At 46.5% G+C, this 25,228-nt stretch overlaps 2 protein-coding genes across 3 annotated transcripts in view; one reads left to right on the top strand and one right to left on the bottom strand.

Annotated features, from left to right (window-relative positions):
• Positions 1 to 13,951, top strand: part of Ddx17 (DEAD-box helicase 17) — a 20,070-nt gene extending 6,119 nt beyond the window's left edge. The window contains exons 4-13 of one of the 2 annotated variants that reach the window (XM_021184114.2): positions 479 to 612; positions 1,182 to 1,247; positions 2,180 to 2,321; positions 2,666 to 2,826; positions 2,913 to 3,085; positions 4,119 to 4,229; positions 4,646 to 4,707; positions 5,683 to 5,742; positions 9,787 to 10,023; positions 11,204 to 13,951. In XM_021184114.2, coding sequence (XP_021039773.1) covers positions 479 to 612; positions 1,182 to 1,247; positions 2,180 to 2,321; positions 2,666 to 2,826; positions 2,913 to 3,085; positions 4,119 to 4,229; positions 4,646 to 4,707; positions 5,683 to 5,742; positions 9,787 to 10,023; positions 11,204 to 11,709 — 1,652 coding nt within the window. In that variant the 3' untranslated portion in view covers positions 11,710 to 13,951. Of the gene's footprint in view, positions 1 to 478; positions 613 to 1,181; positions 1,248 to 2,179; positions 2,322 to 2,665; positions 2,827 to 2,912; positions 3,086 to 4,118; positions 4,230 to 4,645; positions 4,708 to 5,682; positions 5,743 to 9,786; positions 10,030 to 11,203 lie in introns of both variants that reach the window. The other variant, XM_021184113.2, reaches the window with a different exon arrangement.
• On the bottom strand, positions 13,948 to 25,228 carry Kdelr3 (KDEL endoplasmic reticulum protein retention receptor 3). The gene is made up of 5 exons (XM_021184115.1): positions 25,002 to 25,228; positions 18,863 to 18,963; positions 16,851 to 17,009; positions 15,893 to 16,145; positions 13,948 to 14,616 (listed from the first exon to the last, which is right to left on the bottom strand). The coding sequence occupies exons 1-5, from the start codon at positions 25,090 to 25,092 to the stop codon at positions 14,576 to 14,578; spliced, it is 645 nt and encodes a 214-aa protein (XP_021039774.1). The 5' UTR covers positions 25,093 to 25,228; the 3' UTR covers positions 13,948 to 14,575.

The following is a 25,228-nucleotide window of genomic DNA, read 5'->3' as shown; positions in this document are numbered from 1 at the left end:
TAGACCAGGCTGGCCTCGAACTCAGAAATCCACCTGCCTCTGCCTCCCGAGTGCTGGCATTAAAGGCGTGCGCCACCACGCCCAGCTTGCCCTAGCATTTTAAAATACAGCAGAACATTGCTTCTTGGATATAGTAGGAACTTTGGGAACAATAAATGAGCCATGACCCGGTGTGTTAGGATAGTGTTGGGTAGTGTCGGGCTGGCCGGAGAATAGGTTTACAGTTCTCGGAGAAAAAGCAAATTAAGTCTTACCATCCGTAACTGCTACTTTTAAAGACTTCATATAGCCGGGAGTGGTGGCACACACCTTTAATCCCAGTGCTTGGGAGGCAGAGGCAGGCGGATCTCTGAGTTCGAGGACAGCCAGGGCTACACAGAGAAACCCTGTCTTGAAAAAAAAAAAAAGAGAGAGAGAGAGACTTCCTATGCACCCTTAGTTTACTCGTAAAGGTGGTGATGTGTTCACTTTCTTACAGAGTATGTGATGGATGTGCTGATGGATCAGCACTTTACAGAACCAACTCCCATTCAGTGCCAGGGATTTCCTTTGGCTCTTAGTGGCAGGGATATGGTTGGCATTGCACAGACTGGCTCTGGGAAGACATTGGCGGTAGGTACCAAGTATTTGACATATAACTTCTTTTGTTCTAGTTGGCTTACATTTTCTCAGTTCTTGGGGGGTGGCGGTTTGTTGGTTTCTCCCGAGACAGGGTTTCTCTGTGTACTTCTGGCTGTTGTTCGGTAGACCAGTGTAGCCTTGAGCTCAGAACCACCTACCTGCCCCCTTCCAAGTGCTGGATTAAAGGCGTGCCACCATGCCTGCCTCACATTTCCTTAGTTCTTAAACTTGTAGTTAAAGCACTGTGAGCAAGCAGGGCATGGTGAGACCTACTTTTAATCCTAGCACTAGGGAGGCAGAGGCAGGTGCATGGATTTCTGGGGCCAGCTTGGTCTCTGTAGTGAGTTCCAGGATAGCCAGAGAGTGCTACATAGTGAAACACTTTCTTTCTCCAAAGAAAAAAACAAAGAATTTCAGCTATATACTTAGATTGCACTGGAGTATGGTAATTGTTCGATTTTCCCCTTTCCCATTAAGGCATTGTTAATGACTGATTGACTTGTACCCGTTAGCCTAATGGCCTAGGTTTGTATGACAAGTTGGTTCTCATTCCTCCCCAGTATTTGCTGCCTGCGATTGTTCATATAAACCACCAGCCATACTTGGAAAGAGGAGATGGTCCAATTGTAAGTGTGTTACCATTTGTAATTTTTCAGAATAGCCATTTTTAATGATGGTTGCATTTTAGGCCCTGTGCCCAATTTAATTCTTTTTTTTTATGGGTCATCTCTCTAGCCCCTGCCCTTATTCAGTTCTCAGCACTTTTCTCCCAAAGTAGAGGTGGTACTGGCCTGTCTTATTTGGAATTAAATGAATTGCCCAAAATTGTGCAGCAAAAAAATAGGAATTTGAGGCATTCTTGCTCTTTTCTGTTTGTGATCTGGTTTATGTCCTGTGTGTTCTAGACAGTAATCCCACTGCTGAGCTCCACGTCTCTGAGCTGAGCCAGCCTGCCAACCAGTGTTTGCAGCAGATAGAAGTGCAGTTCTTGGTTGTGGGCTTTAGTTTTTGGTACTAGGGGTTGAATTTAGGGCCTGATGCATGCTAGGTAAATATTCAACCACTGGAGTATTCGTCCCTCAAACAATTCTAAATTACTCATTTTTATTAGGTTAACTTACTTTTCTGAAGGGAGTAGGTACATACATGCCACCTTCTTTTGTATAAGACAGAATAACTTGTAAGGGTCAATTCTTTCCACCATATGGGGCTCATGATCAGGTTGCCAAATTAGGGGATTAGAGGTTGATAGGCAGAGAGTTTTTTTAAGACTCTTTTTTCTTTTTCTTTTTTAAAGTAAGATTATACAAGGTGTAAATCAACCTTAAGTGGGTCAGCACATCAGAGTGAGTCAGGTGGGAAGTGCTAGTGTCCGTTCACTTCTGAGTAGTGAATATGTTCTCATAAGCCAGTGTGCCTGCCCCACGGTTGATACTAAAAGATAATAAGGGGAAATTAAACTACCTTTGGATTCTTAGGGTGGTTGGGATTTTGGGGTTTTATTAAAGTTGGGGTGGCTGCCTCAGGGTTATTTGCTTCCCCTCCCCCCTTGTTTCAGTGTCTAGTGCTGGCTCCTACCAGAGAGCTTGCGCAGCAGGTGCAGCAGGTGGCTGATGATTATGGAAAATGCTCTAGGTTGAAGAGTACATGCATTTACGGAGGTGCTCCTAAAGGTCCCCAGATTCGAGACTTGGAAAGAGGTAAAAAGAATTTTCATGCTTGCCAATTTCTATAAATGAAAATGAACATTGGGTTCTTGTGAGAAAATTTCAGTTTTTTCAATAGTGTAGAAATTCTTGGGATTGTGGTTCTATTAGATATTTTGTTGAAGGAAATTTGTAACTAGAGACTTAATGTACTGCTTGTGACCTGACCCCCTTCCATCATGCTCTTTGGATACGTACTGTAAGTTTAGCAATTGCTGTAACATTGAATGCAGCCACTAGGGCTGGGGCTTCCTAGTTACTGTGTGCTGAGGTTTGGATATTGTATAAGAAAGGGTTCTTCATGGACTAGAGTTTTTGTTGTTATTGTTGCTTTATAGGTGTTGAGATTTGCATAGCCACTCCTGGGCGCCTAATAGATTTCCTGGAGTCAGGAAAGACAAACCTTCGCCGATGTACTTACCTTGTGTTGGATGAGGCTGACCGGATGCTTGATATGGGCTTTGAGCCCCAGATCCGTAAAATTGTTGATCAAATCAGGGTTTGTAAACCTGATCACTATATTTATACCTCTTTGTTCCTTAATATAGTTCCTTAATCTAAAGGAAAGCCTTCATTTCTTGATAGCCTGACCGGCAGACACTGATGTGGAGTGCAACCTGGCCGAAGGAAGTGAGGCAGCTTGCAGAGGATTTCCTGCGGGACTACACCCAGATCAATGTGGGCAATCTGGAGCTGAGTGCCAACCACAACATCCTACAGATTGTAGATGTCTGTATGGAGAGTGAAAAAGACCACAAGTATGGAAAGAGACTTCATAGCATAAAATATAATTATTAGTAAAATTAATATTAAGTTTGGTTTATATTTGAGACAGGGCCACACTGAGTATCCTATGGTTGTCCTCAAACTCATGATCTCCCCTTCCTCAGCCTCCTAAGTGCTAGGATTACAGTTGTATTGCAACCGCTGAGAAAGTCAGGGGGATCTTTCATTTTATTTATTTCGGAGGTTGAAACTGTCTTAAATTGGAACATTGTCTTTGTTGATCTTGGGTCCTTGTATTTGCATCGGGCTTTTTAATGCCAGCAAGTGGGCTTAAGATTGACCTCTTAGTGCCTCCATTTCTCATTCCTCAGAAATGAGTAATAGCAAGGATATCAGATCTGCTTTGAGTCTAGTATGAATTAGTTAGAATGAAATTATATTGATTTTCTTGAGACAGAATCTCTGTATCCTTGGCGGGCCTAGAGCTCACAGTGTAACAGAAGGAATCTTTGAGTCTCTGCCTCCCCTGTGCTGAGATTTTAGGCTTATGCTGCCAAACTTGGTTTATGTGTTGCTGGGGATTGATCCTACCTAGGTCATCATTCATGCTAGACAAATACTGTGACCACAGCCTGAAGTCACTTGTGTTGTTTGTTTGTTTGTTTTCCTGCACTGTGCCCATAAAGGGAATACAAGAATTCAGATCCCTTGGGGCTAGAATTTGAGGTGGTTGTAAGCCACTCAGTGGGTGCCCAGCCCGCCAGAGGCAGGCAGTTCAATGACAGCCAGGGCCACACAGAAAAATCCTGTCTTGAAAAACAAACAAAAAGTTTGAGCTCTTTTTTTTCCCCTTCCTTTTTGGAGTAGAGGATTCTTACTATGTATGTAGCTAAGGTTGATCTTGGCACTCTCCATCCTGCTTGAGCCTCCCAAGTGATACTGGGATTGTAGACCCAGCCATTCACACTCTTCAGTGTGTGCCTGTGGGAGTGAATGTTATCTCTGTGCTTGATGTAAAGGAAGATCTCTTCTGGGTGATGATTGCATTGTTGGTAATCTTGTCAGATTGATCCAGCTGATGGAGGAAATCATGGCGGAAAAGGAAAATAAGACTATAATATTTGTGGAGACAAAGAGGCGCTGTGATGACCTCACTCGAAGAATGCGCAGAGATGGGTGAGTGCAGCATCTGGATAGCTTTTTGCCAGCAGTTCTCAATATAGGTCGTGGTCTCTTAGGGATCGGGAATGTTGAAAGACCCTTTCACAGAGGTCGAATATCCTGCATATTAGATATTTAAATTACAATTCATAATAATAACAAAAGTACAGTTAATGATGTAACAGTGAGATAATTGTGTGGTTGGGGTCAGCACATGAGGAACTGTAGTAAAGGGTGGTAGCAGTATGCAGGCTGGGAGCCACTGCTTTGCTCAGGCAGTTTCCAAATGATGCTGTGTGGGTGTCTTTTACCCACCCTGGTGGATAATTGTGTGCGTGTGTAAATGAGCACAGTCGCTTAAAGAACTTGATGAGAATTTGTACTAATATTTCTTTTGTAAAGATCTCTAACATATAATATTCTTCTGATAGTTGGCCTGCTATGTGTATCCATGGAGACAAGAGTCAACCAGAAAGAGATTGGGTACTTAATGGTAAGAACAAAACTGAGCTGCTACTTTTTTTTTGAGATAGGATTTCACCGTGTGAATCAGGCAGGCCTTGAACTCAAAGAAATCCACCTGCCTCTGCGTCCCAGGTGTTATCTGGGAATAAAAGTGTGTGCTACTATGCCTAACACAATAAAGGCTTTTGACAACTGTCATCTTAGCCACTGCATGTGTGCCTCCCCCCAACCAATTTATAAAGGACCAGATAATTAGATTAGTTTGAGAATGGTTTCTACAAAAACAAGTGCTCATAGATGGTATTGTACATATGACCTGGGTGCATCTCCAACAACAGCTTTATTTGCAAAAATACGTATTGTACTAGATTTTATTTGTAGACCAAATTTCACTCAGCCTTGTTCTAGTTAATTGAACTCTAGATATTTTCAGTACATCTCCAGAGTTCTTGAAAGTCCATAATCTTCAGATGACAGGAGCTGTGGAGATGGCTCGGCCATAAGAGCATGACCTGCTCCTTGAAGGCCCCATCACCTATGCTGGTGGCTTACAGCACCTGTCATCCTACCTCCAATGGGGGTGTAACAGGCACACAGAAACATTAAGCTGCTATTTATTTGTTTCTGAGGCACAGTTTCCCCCCCCCCCCAAAAAAAAAAANAAAAAACAGGGTTTCTCTGTGTAGCCCTGGCTGTCCTGGAACTCACTCTATAGACCAGGCTGGCCTCGAACTCAGAAATCTGCCTGCCTCTGCCTCCCAAGTGCTGGGATTAAAGGCATGCACCACCATTCACTGCCCAGCTGCACAGTTTTTTAAAAATGCTTAAAATACTTTTCTTTGATTAAAATGGGTGTGGTATATGATATTTCAAGGTACAGAGCCAATGTTCTGAGAGGTGTGTCTTGGGTGGGTGGGGAGGTCATTTTCCTTTGGTCCGTGTCATTTACAGATGTTCTTTAGCCTCAGTTCCTTAACTTGGCACCTTTCTGTTTTTCTTCCAGAGTTCCGATCTGGAAAGGCTCCTATCCTCATTGCCACGGATGTAGCCTCCCGTGGGCTAGGTTTGTATAGATAGGTGTCTCTATCAGTGCTTTGTGTGTCTTTTGGTTTAAAAAAAATTTTTTTGTCATGTCAGATTTGCAATTGTATGTACATGAGTCTAGTTAAAAGAGGGTATAAGTGTGATTTTTTTTTTCCCTCCCTGCAACTTTCTTTTAACCTTCATGGGGGTTTTATTATTATTTTGGGTTTTCTGTGGTTCCCACCCCGTTTATTTTCAAAGTTCCGTCTGGCTCCTAGCAGTCTTTGGTCTGTAGCAAGGCTTAGACATGACTATTAAATTACAGTTTTATGGCTGGATAGAAGGAGCCTAATTAGACCTAGCCATCAGAAGCTGGTTTCTTGAGTTTTCCCTTACACTAGTCTGTTTACTGTAGAAACAGGGAGGCCACTTCCATGAACATTCACTCAAAGGGGTTTTGAATGCTCTCTATATAATGTCATTCTATTCAGTCTGCATTGCCCAGTATTACTTCAGTAATATGATTGTCAGTTATCCTTCCCTTTACCCATCGTTTGGCCTTAGACATGTTTTCCTGTTTAGAACTTGATCTGAAGATAATCTGAAGTTTTCAACTCCTGCTTTAAAATACATACAGATAGCCAGCCTGTGACACGCTGACCCAGAATGTTTACATTTATAAGGATTATCTGAGCTGGGTGTGGTAATACACACCTTTGATCCCCACACTTGGGAGACAGAGGCATGGTTTCTTTAGTTTGAGGCAAACCTGGTATGCATAGTGAGTTGTAGACCAGCCAGGGCTACTTTGCTCGGCTCTGTCTCCAGAAAAAGATTTCTTACAGCTAGGCATGGTAGTATATGCCTGTAAATTCCAGCACTTGGAAACCTTAGGCAAGAGATTCATTTGTTTGAGGGCAACCTAGGTTATATAGCAGGGTCTTGTTTTAGAGAGCTGGGGTGATTTCTGTTGGGAGGGAACCATTATTGATGTGTTTAATTTCCTGCTGAGTAAGGTGAGAAGTACCAAGTTTCCCTGTGCAATTTAACATAGAGATGATAAGTACTGAAATGAGTTCAGCAGTGATGGAGCCTTTTTATCCATTCGATTTAACTCCTCCTTCAGAGGTAGTGACCTGCAGCCATGGTGGGAAGTTGTCTCTTCCTTCTGAGGTCATCTCTGGGTCTGTGCCCTTAGAACCAGGGCCTGGGAGAGGAGGCAGAAGCCTGAAAGCAATTTACATAAAAGCTTTCAGTAATGGTGGTTTTTAAAACAGGCTTGCTATGTGCTGGTAGCTTCTTTGTGCATCTTGCCTAGACAATTAAAAATTTGTTCTGTCCTTTTGCATATTTTAAACAAAATCAATTGGCTACCATTAGAATAACTTAGACTCTTCATCCCACCCTCCCTCATTCAAGTGAGGGAGAGGGAAGGTGCCCGAGTCTGTTTCTTGTTACTCAACATCAGTGCTTGTTTTGGGCCCCTTTGTTTGCTGCCTTGTAAAAATCAAAAGGAGGGAGAAAACCCACCACAAATGGCAGAATTCTGACCAAGGTCCTCCAAGATCCTGGAAAGTGAAGGCTTCTACCTCATAGACAGGGGTGCTATTTTCAGCTGAGTCACCAGGCCTTTTTTCACTTCTGTGGAGCGATGGTCTCTTAAATGATCCCTTCAGGTAAGTTCTTTGACTCCCATAGTTCCTAATAGTCATCTTCAGGTGACCACTGTTCCCTTTCCACTGGGATACTTTTTATTTTGCTTTTTTCTTTTTTTTTTTCTTTTTCTTTTTTTTCTTTTTTTTGTTTAAACTACACACTGTTGAACTAAAAGTATTGAATTTATTTCATTTTGTTTTTTAACAGAAGCTTTGATATCAACTGCAGATCACTCAGTACATGACTGAGGCAAATCTCCATTGGCCCGAAGCCACTCTAGATGAGCCTGCTGACTCTCCCAGTTAGTGAGTGGAGTTTCAGGCCATGGCATAGGGCTTTCCAAACCACATGTTCTCCCAGGCCAGGGGCCAAACATGTAACTTTCCATTTCTTACCCTGCTACAGCATCGTCTATAAAGACAGCAAGATAATATTGTGGCAGTGCACCAGTAACCTCAGGGCAGCCTGGGCTGGAGAAACCAGATTCTAGGCTTGCTCTTAGGTGGCCTTCAGTCAGCTGTGCACACACAGGACACCCTTCTAGTATGAAGAACTTTTGCACCGTGTCCACCCCTTATCGAGCCCCTCCAGAAGTACTCCCAGCTGTTAGCCTCTGAAGCCCCAGTGCTTGCTGCTTGGAAAGCACGCTTCCGTGCGTCCAGTGCAGTAACTCAGCGTGCTCTGTGTGCATGGCCACTCAGTGCGAGTGACTGCGGAGCATTAGTGAAGCTTGAAGAAGTGCTCATGGAATTAACCCCCACCCGCCCCACCCTTCCATCCTTGCCCCGTTATATTTTTTTCTTTGTGGCATCAACGACCCAAGCCGGAGACTCAAGCTGCCCCCTGTGATAAGTGCCTTCTCGTCTTTCTGGTGTGATTCAGGACTTTAGGGGTCAGTAAAGACTGAGGAGCCTTTATCGTAATAAGAAACAGACAAAATGCCCCTACTTCACATGCCCCTAACAACAGCTGAATTTTTTTTAAAATCATCTCCCCTTTACCCCTGAAATTAATCCAGTCTGGGCAATAGATGCAGTCTGACCCTTTGGATGTAACTTTTTTTTTTTTTTTAATTTTTCTACAATCACCCCAATTACCTTGGGGAGGCGTTGGAGGACCTGAAATTTTTACCTGAACCCAGGTTCTCCGGCGCTTGGCAACCAAATGGGGCTACAGAGAAGCATCTAAGCCAGTTCACAGAGCGAGCGTGTGTGGGGACTTCTCACTGCCACGGACCCTTGATGCATGCTCCCCGCGCTCCAGTGGTCCCGTGTCAGAAGGCGGAGTTTTCGAAAGGAGGCCGCCAAATATAAAAGGCAAAGAGACGGGATCGGCTGCAGCGGTTTCCCAAAGGAGGAGGGAGTGTGCATCGGTCTGGTAACAAACAGAGAATGTTTTTTAATTATTTCTATCACAGAAATCTGTGTTTTATCTAGGATATTTTCGGAATATTCTTTGTAAAATGCAGATTTTTTTCCACCAAAAATTAGGATTCTGTTACTAAATTTGCTTGTTAAGTAGGTTAAAAAAAACTACATTTAGCTGAAAGCATTACACTAACGTTTGCATACTTGTGAGTTTTAGGGGTTACTCAGCCCAACTCCTAGCCATGTACAGAATATTATATGTGTGTCTCAAGGTTTCATGGTTTTCCCCACAGTCTTTGGCTATTGAATCTTCAGGTCACATAGACAATCTGATTGTTGATACAAGTACTAAGTTTCCAATAACCTTGAGTTGAGTGGAAAAAAACCTCATTTGAGAAGCTGGGCTTGGCAGTAGAGTGAAATTTTAGTGTAATGTGTTCTTGTGATTGAAAAGGGAAAGGTAATCTGGGTGTTTACACAAAGCAAAATAGGTGTGTATTTTGGCTTTGGTTTGCTTTTTAAATACAAGAGCAAGACAGAACCTAACTGTTGAGTCTGAGGATGTAGTGAGTAGATGAAGTGCCTTTCCGTGCTGCTCTGTGACTGGTCTGAAGGTAAGTTGGTTGTATTGTTGGTAGACTGTGCCAGACTTCTCCCAACAGAGTAAAAGGGATTTGGCCCTGCACTTTAATGGTGGTTACTGAGTTCTTCTACATTCTAGCTTCGAAAGGGGGCACTAGAATTTGTCAGTCTGAACTCTGGTCTCAGTGTAGCTCCTGTCAGCATACCATTACAGAAGCGGCAGGAGTTTGGGGTATTGGAGGGAGCTCCCCTAGGGTAATAACAAACCAAGATGCAGGGCCTGCCTGTGTCCTGAGTGGCACTGATCCTCTTTTACTCTGTTGGGATGAGTTTTTTTGTACCTACTCAGGGCGGTTACTAACTTCATCTTCTCCCCTCTTGCTGTCATCTGCATTCGTGCTCTCCACCTCTTGGCATGTCTTTACCTTCTCTTTCTCTGCCACATCAACCTACACAATGTCTCCTCATTGACGTGGAAGATGTGGAAGATGTCAAGTTTGTCATCAACTACGATTATCCAAACAGCTCAGAGGATTATGTTCACCGTATTGGCCGAACGGCCCGCAGCACCAACAAGGGCACTGCCTATACTTTTTTTACCCCGGGCAACCTGAAGCAGGCTAGAGAGCTGATCAAAGTATTGGAAGAGGCCAATCAAGCCATCAATCCAAAATTGATGCAGCTTGTGGACCACAGAGGTGGCGGCGGCGGAGGGGGTAAGGGTAAGTCCTGGAATTTTCCAGGTACGGCCAAGGACTTGTAACACTAATTGTGCCATGTTTTCTGCTGGGTTTTCTTTGTTGGTGAGTTTTTAGTTTTCCTTTTTGTTTGTTTTGTTTGGATATGACAACGCTCTTGTTTGGAGTTGGAGAGAAATTTGTGGCTTTGAATGACCTCATTTTAAGTTAAAAAGTAAGTCTGGTCATTGTGTTACTGTTAGAACCCAATGTTTTTGTAGTTGAGGATTTAAGACCCATTATTTATTTAAATTTGGGGTTACATGGTACATGTCCAAAACTAAACTAGTAGTACATGCCTGTGAATCTTTTAGTTTGGTTTTTATTCTTTTAAGACGGGGTTTTTTTTTTCTGTGTAGCCCTGGCTGTTCTGGAACTCACTTTTTAGACCAGGCTTTTCTCAAACTCATAAGTCCACCTGACACTGCTGGCAAGGGCATTGCTGTCCAGCCAAGCCTGGGTTTGTTTCCCTTTTTTTGTTTTGTTTTGTTCTTGTTTTTTTTTTTTTTGAGACGGGGTTTTTCTGTCTAGCCCTGGCTGTCCTGGAACTCACTTTGTAGACCAGACTGGTCTCGAACTCAGAAATCCGCCCACCTCTGTCTCCTGAGTGCCGAGATTAAAGGCGCACGCCACCACCGCCCAGCGGGTTTGTTTCTTTTATTTATTTGCTTGTTTTATGTATATGAGTATCTACTTGAATGCCAGAAGAGGACATTGGATCCCATTACAGATGGTTGTGAGCCACCATGTGGCTGCTGGGAATTGAACTCAGGCCCTCTAGAGTCAGTCAGCTCAGTCAGTGCTTTACTGAGCCATTTCTCCAGCCCCAAGCCTATGTCTCTTAACACATGGAGGTAAGGCTAGGTATGTTATCTTTTTGGGACTTCTTGAGCTTCATAGCTAGACCCTGTCTCTTAAAATTTTAACATAGATAGATAGCTAAACTTGATACCTTTGGAGAACTTGGTAATTTCATCTCATTTCATAGCATACAGTTGATCTACAGCTGTGTGGTACGCTCAGGTTAAGTTTGGTTTTGTTATCAAGAAGTATTAACTTAGAGACCAGCATTACAAAGGAAGAAGATGTGCTGAGTATTTCTGTGCCCCTTTATGTTCAGTTTGTTGGGATCACATACTCGGCATTTTCTTCCCACTAGGAGGCCGCTCTCGATACCGGACTACTTCTTCAGCCAACAATCCCAATCTGATGTATCAGGACGAGTGTGACCGGAGGCTTCGAGGGGTCAAGGATGGTGGCCGGAGAGATTCTACAAGCTACAGGGATCGTAGTGAAACCGATAGAGCCAGTTATGCTAATGGCAGTGGCTATGGAAGCCCGAATTCTGCCTTTGGGGCACAAGCAGGCCAATACACCTATGCTCAAGGCACCTATGGGGCAGCTGCCTATGGCACCAGTGGCTACACGGCGCAGGAGTATGCTGCTGGCACTTACGGGGCGAGCAGCACTGCCTCAGCAGGGAGGAGCTCTCAGAGCTCCAGCCAGCAGTTTAGTGGGATAGGCCGATCTGGGCAGCAGCCACAGCCACTGATGTCACAGCAGTTTGCACAGCCTCCAGGAGCTACCAATATGATAGGCTACATGGGGCAGACTGCTTACCAGTACCCTCCCCCTCCTCCTCCCCCTCCTCCATCTCGCAAATGAAACTGCATGGCAGGAGTGACTCGTGCAGATGAATTACACATCTAAAAGAACACTGTCTTTTACCCTTCTAGACCTTTTCATTTTTATTTTTTCTTTTCCCAACCATTATGGTTTATCTTTTTTTAATGCAGATAGTTAAAATTTCACTGCCAGGTTTCTTCTGCCCACCCAAAAGATCCAGTCTATAATTACAGATTTTGTAAGAAAAAATATATATATACACATAAGTGACTGGAAAGGATTAATTTCTTTCCCCCAGCTTAATGCATGTTGAGGATATTGAGCTATTTTTCATCTTAAAGGTATTAGGCACTTTTGTTGGAGCCTGTTTATCTTTGGGAGGGTGGATAGGGAAGGATGGACTGCTCTGCAGGAAGTGGTATCTGTTCTGTAGACTGTTCTCCTTATGGGAGGAGCCAAGAGGGGTTTCCATGCACACTGCCCATGGTGGGTTTAAGTTACTGAAGTTAGATTACTCAGGCCTGATGAATTTTTAAGACTGCTTTGTTGGTCATTTGGCTGATGGCTTATTATGTGCATTCAACAGTTAAAAATTCCTAATTGGTTCTGTCATCGTGCCCCCCCCACTTGTTCCTGCAGTTATTAAATATTAACCAGGTTAGTGTTGAGTTAGAAATTACATTTCTGAGTTTAAGCGTTGTCTTTTTAAGTTTAAGAAACTATAAAGGATTGTTTTTACTAGGTAGAATGGCATCTCGGTAGAGGCTGCCTGGGTTTTTTATCCCCACATAACCAGGGGCCATCTGAAAGTCATTTTCTAGCCAGATCAGCTACTGAGCGGTAAACATCAGCGCTCAGCAGAGCCTTCCGAGCAGCATTTAGAAAGCACCTTTGGGAATGATGGACTGCAAGTGAGTGGGCGGATCTTCCTCTTAAACAGTATTCTTAGAGTAGGATTGACCTCATGGGCTGCTCTGCCCACTTGGCCAGGCTTTCCTGAGCAGGACTGCTAAAGAGCTTGCCTCCTCGCAGCCTGTTCTCTGAGGTGCTTTCTAACAGCTGGAGGCACTTGTCCTGGGCTTTCCTTTGCCCTCAGTTTTTCACAGGTAGGTAGTAGCCATGGAGGACTGAAGCCCAGGCTCTCCTTACTCTCTGGAGTGTGAAAGTGTGGGTGAGCTCGTCTCACCCCTTTATTAAATGCTTCTGGAACTTGGAAGAGCAGCAGATGAAGTTGGAAAGAAAATTCTGCTCTTATCATTAAACAGGACAGGAGAGCAGATGCCCCAGCACCTCTAGTAGACGGTAGTGGTGGGGCTTGTGTGGCTGTTACCTGGGCTGCTCTTTCATTCATTCGAGGGAGGAGGCTCCACTGCATTCTTTGGCTGTGCCCTGAGGGTGCCTGGTCCTTTATACAGTAACAGTCAATTTTGAGGGGCTCAAAAATAGGATTCAGTGTGTAACATAACAGGTAGGTTGTCAGCATGCTTGGCATTCTTCTGTTTTCCTTACCGTCTCACAGACTATGAAGCTGAGGGGGATGGTAGGCACAGATGTGTGGCAACCCTGCTCTGTGCTCTGAAACCAAAGTGTGTCCTGTCTTGTCTGTCTCTCACCCTGCCAAAAGCAAGTGTCTAATCACTGACGCTGACCAGCCTGTTACAGATACTTTCTACAACCAAATTCAGATTTATTTTTTATTAAGCATTATACCATGGGCTGTCCTGTGCTCCTGTCGCTCTTCAAAAACACCCCTTGTATTCCTGCCTCCGGGGATGACGCAGTAGCTGGGTTGCTTAACCTCCCCTCTCCGGAGAGCAGAGGCGTAATCCAGATAAGTAGCAGATGTCATACTTCATAAGCTCTTGGCCTGGGTACAGCAGAAAACTAGCAGTTTTCCTACTTGGCGCAAGTGACTTGTGCCTCCTTGTCTGTCCTTTGTCAGCACAGGTGCAGGCAAACCCTTCCAGCTGGGTTAATTGCCATTTATGGTTTACTCACTTAGGGAAAGGGCTTAGGTGTTAGGCTATGGGCTGCTTCTCCCTAACCATCCATTGTGCAGACTTCTCATCTAAAAAGGTTGGTGGCTTTTGCTTGGGATCAGTGCTCTGCTAACGCCCTTGCTGGTCTCTCCACACATTCCTGTCATTGAGACTTGAATTGTAGGTGTGATGTTATGCACAGGATGCTCAGAGCTATGTTACTACTATTCTTAGTTTGTAAATTGTCCTTTTGATACCATCTTGTTTTCTTTTGTAGGTATAAATAAACACTTGACAATAAAGGTGTGAACTTTTTATTACATTAAAACTTAAAAAGAGTTTAAGTGTACTCTTAAATGTTTTCCTCCAAGCAGCGAAAACATTAAGCAGGGTGAGTGTACTAGGCATTCTATTTAGCACCTCAGGCTGGGAGGGGAAGGCTACATTGGTGGTTCTTAGCACAGAATGGATTTACACAGTGGCCATGGTGTCCACCTCAGCTAACAAATGAGATAAGTCCTAAGCACTGGCAGAGCTAGTTATTTGGACTGCTTACAGCTTGCAGGGCAGGTGGACATGTGGCTCAAGTTCAGCACACTGATCTGGGGAGGTTCTCTGAATGGATCTTCCCAGCCCTGGGCACGAGTCTTGTGTAGTCCTAAGGAAGCAAGGAGTTGAGCCACTCATGGAGGTATCTACTGCTTCTCTTCACTTGCCACTCGTAGGGCACCATGCTTGGGCAGATGGGCCAGGTATCCCATTCTATCCATGGTGTATTAGGGGGTTGCTGCCGTTTATGCCGAGATGGTGTTTTGCTCAAATTCACACCAATCAGTCACTCTAACATGAAGTCCCAAGTCTTGGCTTGAAGTCATGAAGCAATGATCAGATGGTTTGCTTTAGCTGCCGTAGGGTTGCCCTTCTCTTCAAACTGGCACTGGGAGGCTTAATTTCTTTCCTTTAAGGACTAGGAAAAAAAAGATAAAATTTTAAGACTTAATTCCTGCCCCCCTCCCTCCACTTTAGCTGGCCTTGAACTGGAGATCCACCTGCCTCCCTTGTTACTTGTTGCACAGGCTACACCCTGCTGTCCTTTCAAAGTTGTCAGCCTGCAGGAGGAGTCAACTTATCAGAAGTTTCATCTTGGGTTACCCATGGGGTTTATGCTGTTTCCCCCCACTTTGGTTACTTTAGATGAGTATGTCTACTCCATTTCTGTAACCTGTGTCTATCCATCCCAACCCTGTTTTTAAACTGCCCTGATTAGTCTCTGCATGGTAGCTGCTGGGCATGGTGATACAATAACAAACCCCTTAACCTAGATCCTTGAGGTTCTGTGTGAACTTAGTGTCCTTGAGTTTCAAGGTCTACTGCTGCTAACAGCTGCTTCGGAGCTTTTGGAGATTGAGGTTTTCCCAACCAAGTTTGTCAGAAGTCCTCAGTTTTCCTGTCTGCACGTTGGTGATTGCTATTGGCCTGTGCCTCCCCATATCCAAATAAGCTCCAGAGGGATGAACCTTGGCTCTGCCTCGGACCAGTTGGAGTACTGAGTAGGCTTGGCCCCTGTAAGCTCACGTGTTTGAAGTCTGGCCCTCAGAGAATGACACTGTTGGGAGGCCTTGGAGGAAATGTGTTACTGTAGATAGGCTTTGAGGACTCCTGGTGTTAAAAACTCCCAGACAAACACATGAAACAGCTTTCTCCTGGCAGGAGCACGCCTCCCTCTGGAATCAAAACTTCTAGGCCAATAGAAAACAGGAAGCAAATCTTTTCCTAGTGGGTCACTAAATGGAACTACTCCCTTCTCCACCCCTTGATTCCTGGCCCCATGGATCCTGGTTATAGGAGAAACTATACCATATATCAGACACTGATTGAAAGCTTATGTTGCCTTCAGTAGATACCTGCCCCAGCCTTCAACGCCTGGCTACACAGTGCTACATTTCCTCCAACAAGGGCATACTTATTCTATAAAGGACACACCTAATAGTGTCACTCCCTGTGGGTCAAGCATTTAAACACATATGTCTATGGAGGCCAAACCTATTCAAACTTCTACAAGTACCAGACATAAGAGTGCACAGTGACCAGCACTCGGGAGGCAGAGGCCGGCGGATTTCTGAGTTCCAGGACAGCCTGGTCTACAAAGTGAGTTCCAGGACAGCCAGGGCTACACAGAGAAACCCTGTCTTGAAAACCCTAAATAAATAAATAAAGCACAGTGACACAGGACCAGTGCCTACCTTTGGTCACATACAAGTAGAAGAAGTCACAGTAAAAGATGGTTTGAACAACTCCAGACACTACTGAGATCTGGTCATAGAAGTTCTCTGTCTGGTACCGCCTGATCCAGTTGGCCAGATAGAGGAGCCGATAGAGCCCCAGGAAGAACAGGTAGTGAGTGGTGATGGTCTCAGCCTCTCCGGTCTTGCTGATCATGAAGAGCTGTGGCAGGATAGCCACTGACTCCAGATAGATGGAGAAGGTCCAGAGGACCTGTCAGAACAACAATAGAAAGGCTGGAAGTCCTTTGCTTTAGAGGACTCGTGTAGTGAACATTTGCTGAAGAGAACAGTTTGACACACAATCATTTTACAGAGTACCAATGTTGCTTTGAGCAAACTTGCCTTATCTCCCGAGGAAGGAATAAGACCCCAGAATGTTTTGCCACAATAGGTTTAAGAACTTGTATTTATGGCTTTTTGCTGTTGGGAATAGAAAACAAGGCCAGAGGGCACTCTGCCCATAGTGTCCCCGGCCCTGAACTTTAGTAGTTAAACCTGTCCATCACTTACAGAAATACAAACTCAGGCATGTAATGCCTGCTTGTTTCACAACAGTGCAAATATGTCCATGAAACATAGTTTTGACAGACTGCATAGTGTGTAAGTGACATTTAAGACAAGGTGACAAGGAACAGCCAATAAATATCGGCATAGGACCTCCAGAGATGATGGCCTTTCAAAGCTCAGGCCTGCTGACTTAGCCTTGGTACTCTTGGGGACACAAGGTGTCAACTGGAGGTGGGTTATCACCTGTTTAACTTGGAACCTTTGGGAACTTCAGGACTGCGATGTGCCTGCCCCTTCACGATGGGGTGGAGGTGAGTGCTGTGAACGGTGAGCAAAGGCTCACGGTAGAAATGCCCAGATGGCCGAAAAGGGTGCTGGAAGGCAGTCCTGCCTTGGGACTAAGACCCACCTCCATCGGCGTGTAACTGTAGTTCACCAGAAAGGAAAGGCCAGTCACGGGGACCAGGAGGAACTCCAGCCGGAATGTGTCATTTTCAATGTCAAACGTTTTCCGGAACTTCCAATAGATCATATACACTGTGACATAGGCACAGAGGAGGAAAACCACCTAGGGAGACATGGACATCTATGACATCATTTAACACTCATACTAGGCCATATCTGTAATCCTGAGGGCTATCATGCTATTGTCCCCAACAGGCCACCCTGCCTCTGTGTGTGTGCACACCTGTGCGTGTGTGAGGGAGTGTGCATGCTTGTGTGCGTGTATGCATGATGTTTCTGGGGCCCCTAGAGTCACGAGTTGGAGGCTTGCATTCGAGTCACACGAGTAGCTTCTCTGATGCCACCCCAAGGGTTTTTTTTTGTTGTTGTTTTTTGTTTTGTTTTGTTTTGTTTTGTTTTTGGTAGCTCTGGGCAGCCTTGGAATTTGCTTTTCTAACAACTTCCCAGGCTGTGCCAATACTGTTGGGTGGCACTAAACGACACTGGCACAGAGAGCTCACTCACACTTCACTAGGATGAGAGACGCATGCTGTCACCACACCCTGTAGCATGGTGTCACATGCTCTGTGAAGATCTGTCAGTCTGTCTCTGTCACAAGAGGATGCATGGGCAGGACCCTCCTGTGAGTCCTAACTCAGCACAGATTAATGACAGAGGGAACACAAGGAGTGACGACCACATTTCTATTCCATTACAGACAACATCTCATCCAGTCACAGCAAGGTTGGGTCTGCAGAGAAATGAACTAAGCAGGTAAATGGGCCAGCCTCCTGTAATTCTAATGGTGATTTTAAGACTCCCCCACCCCCACCCCAGCCGATGGCTGGAGAGGTTGCTCAGAGGTTAAGAGCACTGACTGGGGGCTGGAGAGATGGCTCAAGTGGCTAAGAGCACTGAGTGCTGAGGTCCTGAGTTCAATTCCCAGCAACCACATGGTGGCTCACAACCATCTGTAATGGGATCCGATGCCCTCTTCTGGTGAGTCTGAAGACAGCGACAGTATATTCACATACATGAAATAAATAGAAATAATAGATTCACACCGCGTACATCTGCTTCGCAGGAGACAACATCCTCTTACCTCTCCCACCGATGAGCTACCTGGAACCCCAAAGGATGTCTCTGAGACTTTTGATGTGCTGTATCATCTCTTGAAATATTTTTTTGGGGGGGTGGCGTGAGGGAAGGTTGGTTGAGACCGAATTTCTCTGTGTAGCTTTAGCTGTCTTGGAACTCAATCTGTAGACCAGGTTGGCCTCAAACTCAGAGATCCACCTGCCTCTGCCTCCCAGTGCTGGGATTAAAGTAAGATTTTAGGACTTGGCTTAGCCATTCCATGACTAATATACTCATTTGCTTATGATGTTCTGCCCTGAAGGTATAGGATCCATGAGTCTTGAATGTCTCCAAGTGCAGGGCACAGCAGAGCAGGACACACAATGCACAGGTGTGTGGCCAATGCAGTTCACTAAATGCCCAGGGTCCAGGAAAAAAACATCTGATTTGTTTATTGTTTAACCATTCTGTGTGATCGCTAATTATTAGGAAATATTCAGTCCATGGTAGGGCGCCAGTGTTTATGTCACTGTGCGTGCATGTGTGTGTGTGTGTGTGTGTATGTATGTGTGTGTGTTGTTAGTGGGAGTCTTTTGAGACACCGTGTCACTGTGTAGCTCTGGAACCAGGTTGGCCTTGAACTTGAAGTGATTCTCTTGCCTCTCTGCAAGTGCTGAGAAGACATGAGTGTATCATACATGTTACTTGCCTCACACTTAAGCCTGTGACCTTGATGAATCTCCCAGCCACCTCTCTGAGTGAAGAAGTACAAGTACCATGGTGGTCCTGAGCAAAAAGTACAGAGACCCGTGCCTGAAAGGCCGTGGGCAGCAAGGCAGGTGAGCCAGCTCCAGCCCTGGCCTCAACTTGCCAGCACACCAGGGGTCCCCATGCGTTTACCTTCATCACTGTGTTGTAGATGGAGATGAAGTTCGAGAAGAGATCCAGGTACCTGGTGGTAAAGACCAAAGCGAAAAGAATCTGGCTCTTTCCAGAGATGCCTGTGCAGGGTGAGCAAGGGAATCATGAGAACATAGCCTTCAGGGTGGCCAGCCAGGAGCGGCTATCCCTGCCCTGCCCTGCCCTAAGTCACTGGAGTCCCTGTGCCTCTTATTGAGCTATGATCTGTCTACAAATAAAGATTCGAACACTACGTTCCCTGACACCCTGCGTGCGCCACCTTGGTGCTCTGTGGAGGATGCAGAGGTGGTGTGAGTCGCCTGGATGGAGGTGTTGAGGCCGTTCTGCGTGCCGCCCCCCAGAGCTCCAGTGGCAACCCCAGAATTCCACTGTGGGAGAACTGACTCCAGCTGCTGATTCACCAGGGAGACATGCAGGCAGGGAGAGTTAGAGACCAGCCAGCAGCGCTCTGTTTTCAAAATGCGCACACGTTAAAAGCCCCTTTTCCTACTTATAAAGGTTATGCCTATATTTATTCATTGTAATACAAGAAATAGGGGTGCAACTCAGTGACCGAGCACTTGCCAGCATGTGAGAGGCCCTGGGTTCAGTCCCAGCATTGCCGTAAGTAAGTAATAAACACCAAATGGTACATGCAGAAAAGATGCCTGAGAACACAGACCTCTGGCCAGAGCTCATGTCTGTGCAGGAGTGCATGACACAGGTGCCAGGACTTGTCACACATGCTGTCTTGATCTCTACACTGTTTCTTTTCTTTTGAGACGGGGGTCTTGCTGAAGTCCTGACTGGCCTGGAACTGGCTATATAGAATGGGCTGGCTTCCCAGGTATGGGGGCACACTTCTTTAATCTCAGTACTCTGGAAGCAGAAGCAGGCAGATCTCTATGAGTTCCAGGCCAGTATAGTCTACAGAGTGAGTTCCAGGACAGCTAAGGCTATACAGGGAAACCCTCTTTAAAAACAAACCAACCAAACAAACGAAAAGAATAATGCTGGCTGGGCTGGTGAGATGGCTCAGCGGGTAAGAGCACTGACTGCTCTTCTGATGGTCCTGAGTTCAAATCCCAACCAGCCATAATGAAATCTGACACCCTTCTCTGGTGTGTCTGAAAACAGCTACAGTGTACTTATGTATAATAATAAATAAATCTTTGGGCGGGAGCGAACAGGGAATGAGCGAGCAGGGCCGACCAGAGTGAGCAGAGGTAATAAATGCAATTCCCAACAACCACATGAAGGCTCACAACCATCTGTACAACTACAGTGTACTCACATACATTAAATAAATAAATAAATAAATCTTTTTTTAAAAAAAGGAGAAGAAGAATTCTGGCTTTGGGCTGGTCATGGAGGCACATACCTTAGGAGGCAGTGGCAGGCCTTTTGAGTTCAAGGCCAGCCAGGACTACCCAGTGAAACCACGTCTCAAAATTATAATTAACTAATTAATTAATCAATCAAAGTAAAGGGGCTGGCCTCCAGCTTTTAGCAGCCCTCCCTGCCTCTGCCTCCTCAGTGCTGAGGTTGCAAGTCTGTGCCACCACAGTGCCCAACTCCAAGGTCTGTAGGTCTGTCTGTCTGTCTGTCTCTGTCTTTTTTAAAAGGACCTATTGAGCTGGAGAAATGGCTCAGTAGTTAAGAGCATTTACTACTCTTACAGAAGACTGCAGTTTGGTTCCCAGCACCCGCACAGTGGCTCACAACTGCCGATAACTCCAATTTTGGGATATCTGATGCCCTCTTCTGATACCCACTGTCATGCACACATGTGGTTCACAGACCACTCAGGTGTAAACACATACACATAAAAGGAATGAGTGAATAAATATAATATAATACTATTTATTTTAGGTGGGTGTAGCAGTACGAACCTTTAGTCCAAGCACCCAGTCAGGTTGATCTCTGTGAGCTCCAGGCCAGCCATGACCACATAGTAGTAACATATCTCAAAATACGAACAAAAACGTTGTGTGTGTGTAGTGCCTGCATGAATATATATGAAGCATATGTTCCCATATAAGAACCCATATAAGTGTCTGGAACAGGAGCTACAGGCAGCTGTTAAGACATGATGTGGGTCCTCTGTAAGACCAACCAGCTCTCTTAACCACTGAGCCATCTCTCCAGCCATGGTCTGTGGTGTTTCTTGGTCTACTCTTTATTTACTCATGTATCTGAGTTAGTCTTGTTACTTTTAATGTTTTTTTTAAAGATTTTTTTTTTATTATTATATCTAAGTACACTGTAGCTGTCTTCAGACACACCAGAAGAAGGCGTCAGACCTCATTACGGATGGTTGTGAGCCACCATGTGGTTGCTGGGATTAGAACTCACAACCTTTGGAAGAGCAGTCAGTGCTCTTAACCGCTGAGCCATCTCTCCAGTCCTTAATGTTTTTTTAAAACAATTATTTATAAAATTTATTTCCTTACTTAGTATGTGTATGTGGTGTCTGCGTGTATGTGCATACCATGTATGAAGGTCAGGGGACAACTTTCATGGGACGGCTCCTTCCTTGTACCACGTGGACCAAATTCAGAAGCTCAAACTTGACAGCAAGTACCTTATGTCACTGAGCCATCCCAGCAGCCCAATCTTCAGTATATTTGAGACAGCATCTCATGTAGCCCAGGCTGGCCTCAAACTCTCTGTGTAGTCAAAACTGGCCTTGAAATCCTAATTTTCCTACCATCTCTTTCTGCGTGCTGAGATCGCAGGCTTGTGCTGCTACAACCAGGGGTTTTATTAGTGAAAGAGCTTCGGCGTCCAGAGGGCTCCCTTGTGCCCTCATTCATCCAGCTCTGTTGACGTTGGCCCCATACCTGGTGGCCATACAGGTTCTCACAAGAAGGCAAGGATAGGGCTGGGCCTTTGTGCATTGGTGCAGTGCTTAATCCCATCACTCAGGATGCAGAGGCAAACCAGCCCAGGCAAAGGAGCCCAGTTTCAAAAAAAAAAAAAAAAAGGAACAGGAGAGACTGGGGCGTGGCCCTGGGCAAGAACACTTGCTTAGCCTCACAAGGTTCCATACTCCACCTCCCCAGTGTTCCTGCTTCACACCCTGCCTGGGCCCTGTACTCTTCTGGCTCTACTGCAGGTCAAGGAGATGGCTCCAAGGGCCAGGAACTTCCTTTATCTTCCTTCCTTGCCACGCCCACACTAGCCACGCCCACACCTACCTCGGCCACGCCCTGCCACGCCCACCGCTTGCCTAACGCTTCCAGTCCCACTGCTGGTGTCTCTGAAGCCAAGGTCAACTGACCTCACTACTGGTCTCGAGAGCTGCTCACAGAACGTTCCCATCCTTTAGCATCCCTCTCCTAGACTCAGTGGCATCAGGTGGTCGTGCCTCCCCTTCTATGGCTCTACCTGTCTTTGTCCACAAATCACCCAGCTGCCTGCTGTTCTGTATCTCTGCCATCTCAGCCATCCCTGTGGCTGATGGCCTCTAACATGTGTGCACACACACACACATGCACACACACAAACATACACATACTCCAGAGAGCCTCCAGATCCAAGGCTCCTCTTAGTTTTGGCCTGTATGTTCATTCATCTGTCCGCTCCATTTTTCAGGACAATCCCACAAGGCCGCAAAAGTCAGCCAAGACAAACCTATCTCCGCACAGCCTCCTCCACCCCTTCTTGGTAAACAGCCCTTCATCCCTCTGCAAACTCATGGCCACCCTTGAGCCTCTCTCCCTCTCTCACACCCCAGTATTCTTTAGCCTCCCTCTTCTCTACTCCGCTACTCTCAGATAGCCCAACAATTGCTGGCCAGCGCCCCCACCCCCACCCCCAATTTCCATTCTCCATCCAGAAACCCAAGAGCTATTTGAAAACAAAATTCTGCTTTAAAGCTTTTATGTGACTTCCAAATGTCCTTAAAAGACCCAAAGTCTTGTCCCAGCTGCTGCCTGGGCCATCCTCCCTCCTGGCTCTTGCCACACCCCCTCCAGGCTAGCAATTTGTCGAGATTCTATTCCAAGTGAACACAGGGTCTGCATCCTATGACCCCTGTAGTGACTCTGCCTTCCTGTGCCCACTCTCCCTGCCTCATTCTTCTGGTTGGGACGGGCAGTCTTGGGATGTTTTTTTTTTTTGTTTTTGTCTTGTTTGTATGTTTTTGAGACAGGGTTTCTCTATGTAGCCCTGGCTATCCTGAAACTAACCAGACTGGCCTTGAACTCAAGAATATCCACCTCCCTCTGCCTCCCAAGTGCTGGGATTAATGGAGTGTGCTACCACTACCCAGCCAGAGTGACATTTTTAATGACCGAGGAGACTCCTAAGGTCTCTCCCACTCTGAAGAACACTGGGCCCAGATGCTGGCTGCAGGCGAGTGTGGGCCTCACATTCCTCACTAGTAGTCCTGTCCCCCCCCGCCCCCCCGCACATGTGATTGGAGCCATGTGACCAAGACCTAGGACCTGAGTACAGCCTAGCAGGGAGACAGACGAGGCCATAAAGGAACTCCTACAGGGGGTGACACAGATGGGGAGGCGACCTAGACCAGGTGGGGCTGGCTGTGTTGCCCCTTCACCAAGCCCTCCTGGAGACCTTGCCAAAGAGGCACCTGCCCTGTTAGGACAGTCTAGGCAGCAGTTTCATGGGGGATACCTGGCCACTATATCCTCCAGTCCTCTTAAACTTGTGGGCTCAGGGTTCCACCCATAGTGGCTCCACACATAAACACTATCCCTACCAGAAGTCCAGGAGAAGAGGAGACACCGTGAGTGAGTCCCTCTGACTGACAGGGAAACAGAAGCCCCAGGCTACACAACTCAGCAGGACAGTGGGACAGTGGGACAGTGGCCAGTGTGTCTCTGGCATTTGGGGGTGGCACCAGCTGCCATTTTTCTTTCGCCTACAGCAACGCATACTGATTTGCTCCTCCTGTTGCTTTCTGCTGGTCTCTCAGTAGGTCAGCTCCCTAAGGCAGGGCATTGGGGTGTCAGGGCACAGTGTCCCTCACAGGAGTGAGGGAGGAGGTAACAGCACTCCCCCAATTCTACCCCGGACCTCCAAAGCACAGTCACAGGCCCAGCAAGCAGAGAGTCTACAGCTCCCAGGTACCCTGAGACTGAAGGGCTGTGAGAGACAATCTCTCAGGCAACTGACTACTACAAACCCGGGTAATGTCTAATTCAGTCCAGAGCCACTGGATCCAAAATGTGTCTGATCCATACTCAGCCAAGTCCCTCTCCTGATCAGCCTCCCAGGTGACATCTCAAATTCTCTCAACCTCCATTTCCGGAGTCTCAAGAGACCTGCTGAGCCTCTGCCTCTGCTCCTACTTCTTCGATGGTTTCCTTCATCCTGGATCCCGAATGTGACCGGAAAAAGCCTTTCACCATTGGTCCATCCTACCTTCTGGATTCCTCTTCCTCCTGTGTCCTTCCCAGGACATGCCCTATGCCCCGTGGCTTCTACGTATTTGCACGGGTGTTCTCAACACCGTACCCTGTACCTTGAGCACATACCCTGCCCATCCTCTCCGTCCACGGAGTAGCCCTCAGCTGCTCTCTGCCTCCCCAGCTCTGGTAGAGTCTGAGCTCACACTCATCTGCATGCCTGGGACAGGCAGGGAACGCTAGGAACGGAGATGGCTGAAAGACAATGGGGCAGCTTCTTATTAACCCGGGGACTGAAATCATCAACCCAGCCTCCAGACATTTCCCATCCCAGCATGGCCGCTAGACCTGTAGACAAATCGCGAGCCCCTCCAACGCCTCCCACTCAGAGCCAGCTCCACATCCCTGGGCTAGGCTGATATCACCAGCTGGCAGGAAAAGGCTCTCTCTGGGGGAATAAAAGGCAGGAGAGAATGAAGACTCAACTACTAAGGCGACTTCAAATACGGTCTCCTCCCAGGAGAAGGTCCCCCTCCACTCCTCACCCAGCAGCCGGGATACTACCAGCTGCCCAGTTAAGGATAGGGCGAGAGGGGTAAGGTAGGGCTCTTCATGGAGACAGAAGCCACGCTCCCGCATAATCTCCCGGATCCTCTGATGTCGAAAAACTTCGCTGAAGTTTTTGGAAGCGCGCGCGCCCGGCTTCCCTCTGAGCCTAAGTCCTCACCATGGTCCGGTCCCGCCCCGCCCCGGGCGCCGCTCACCGGCGCAGCTCTTGGACCTCCAGATCTTCACCAGGAGCAAGATCATAGCCAGGAGGTGGCTCAGGTCCCCGAGGATTCGGAACACGTTCATGGTCCCGCCCGCCGCTCCCGCGCCGTGTCGCGCGGAACTTCCCAGGGAACTTTCTGCTGCGCGGGGCGCTGCCACGTCCCCGTCCCTGCTCCTCGCGGTGCCCCAGGCCGGTGCCGCGCCTCCTTGCTGGCGCGCT

This window comes from Mus caroli, chromosome 15 (genome assembly GCF_900094665.2).
Source record: "Mus caroli chromosome 15, CAROLI_EIJ_v1.1, whole genome shotgun sequence".
Classification (NCBI taxonomy): domain Eukaryota; kingdom Metazoa; phylum Chordata; class Mammalia; order Rodentia; family Muridae; genus Mus; species Mus caroli.
Note: the sequence above shows the minus strand (reverse complement) of the source record. Positions and strands in the feature narration are given on the sequence as shown.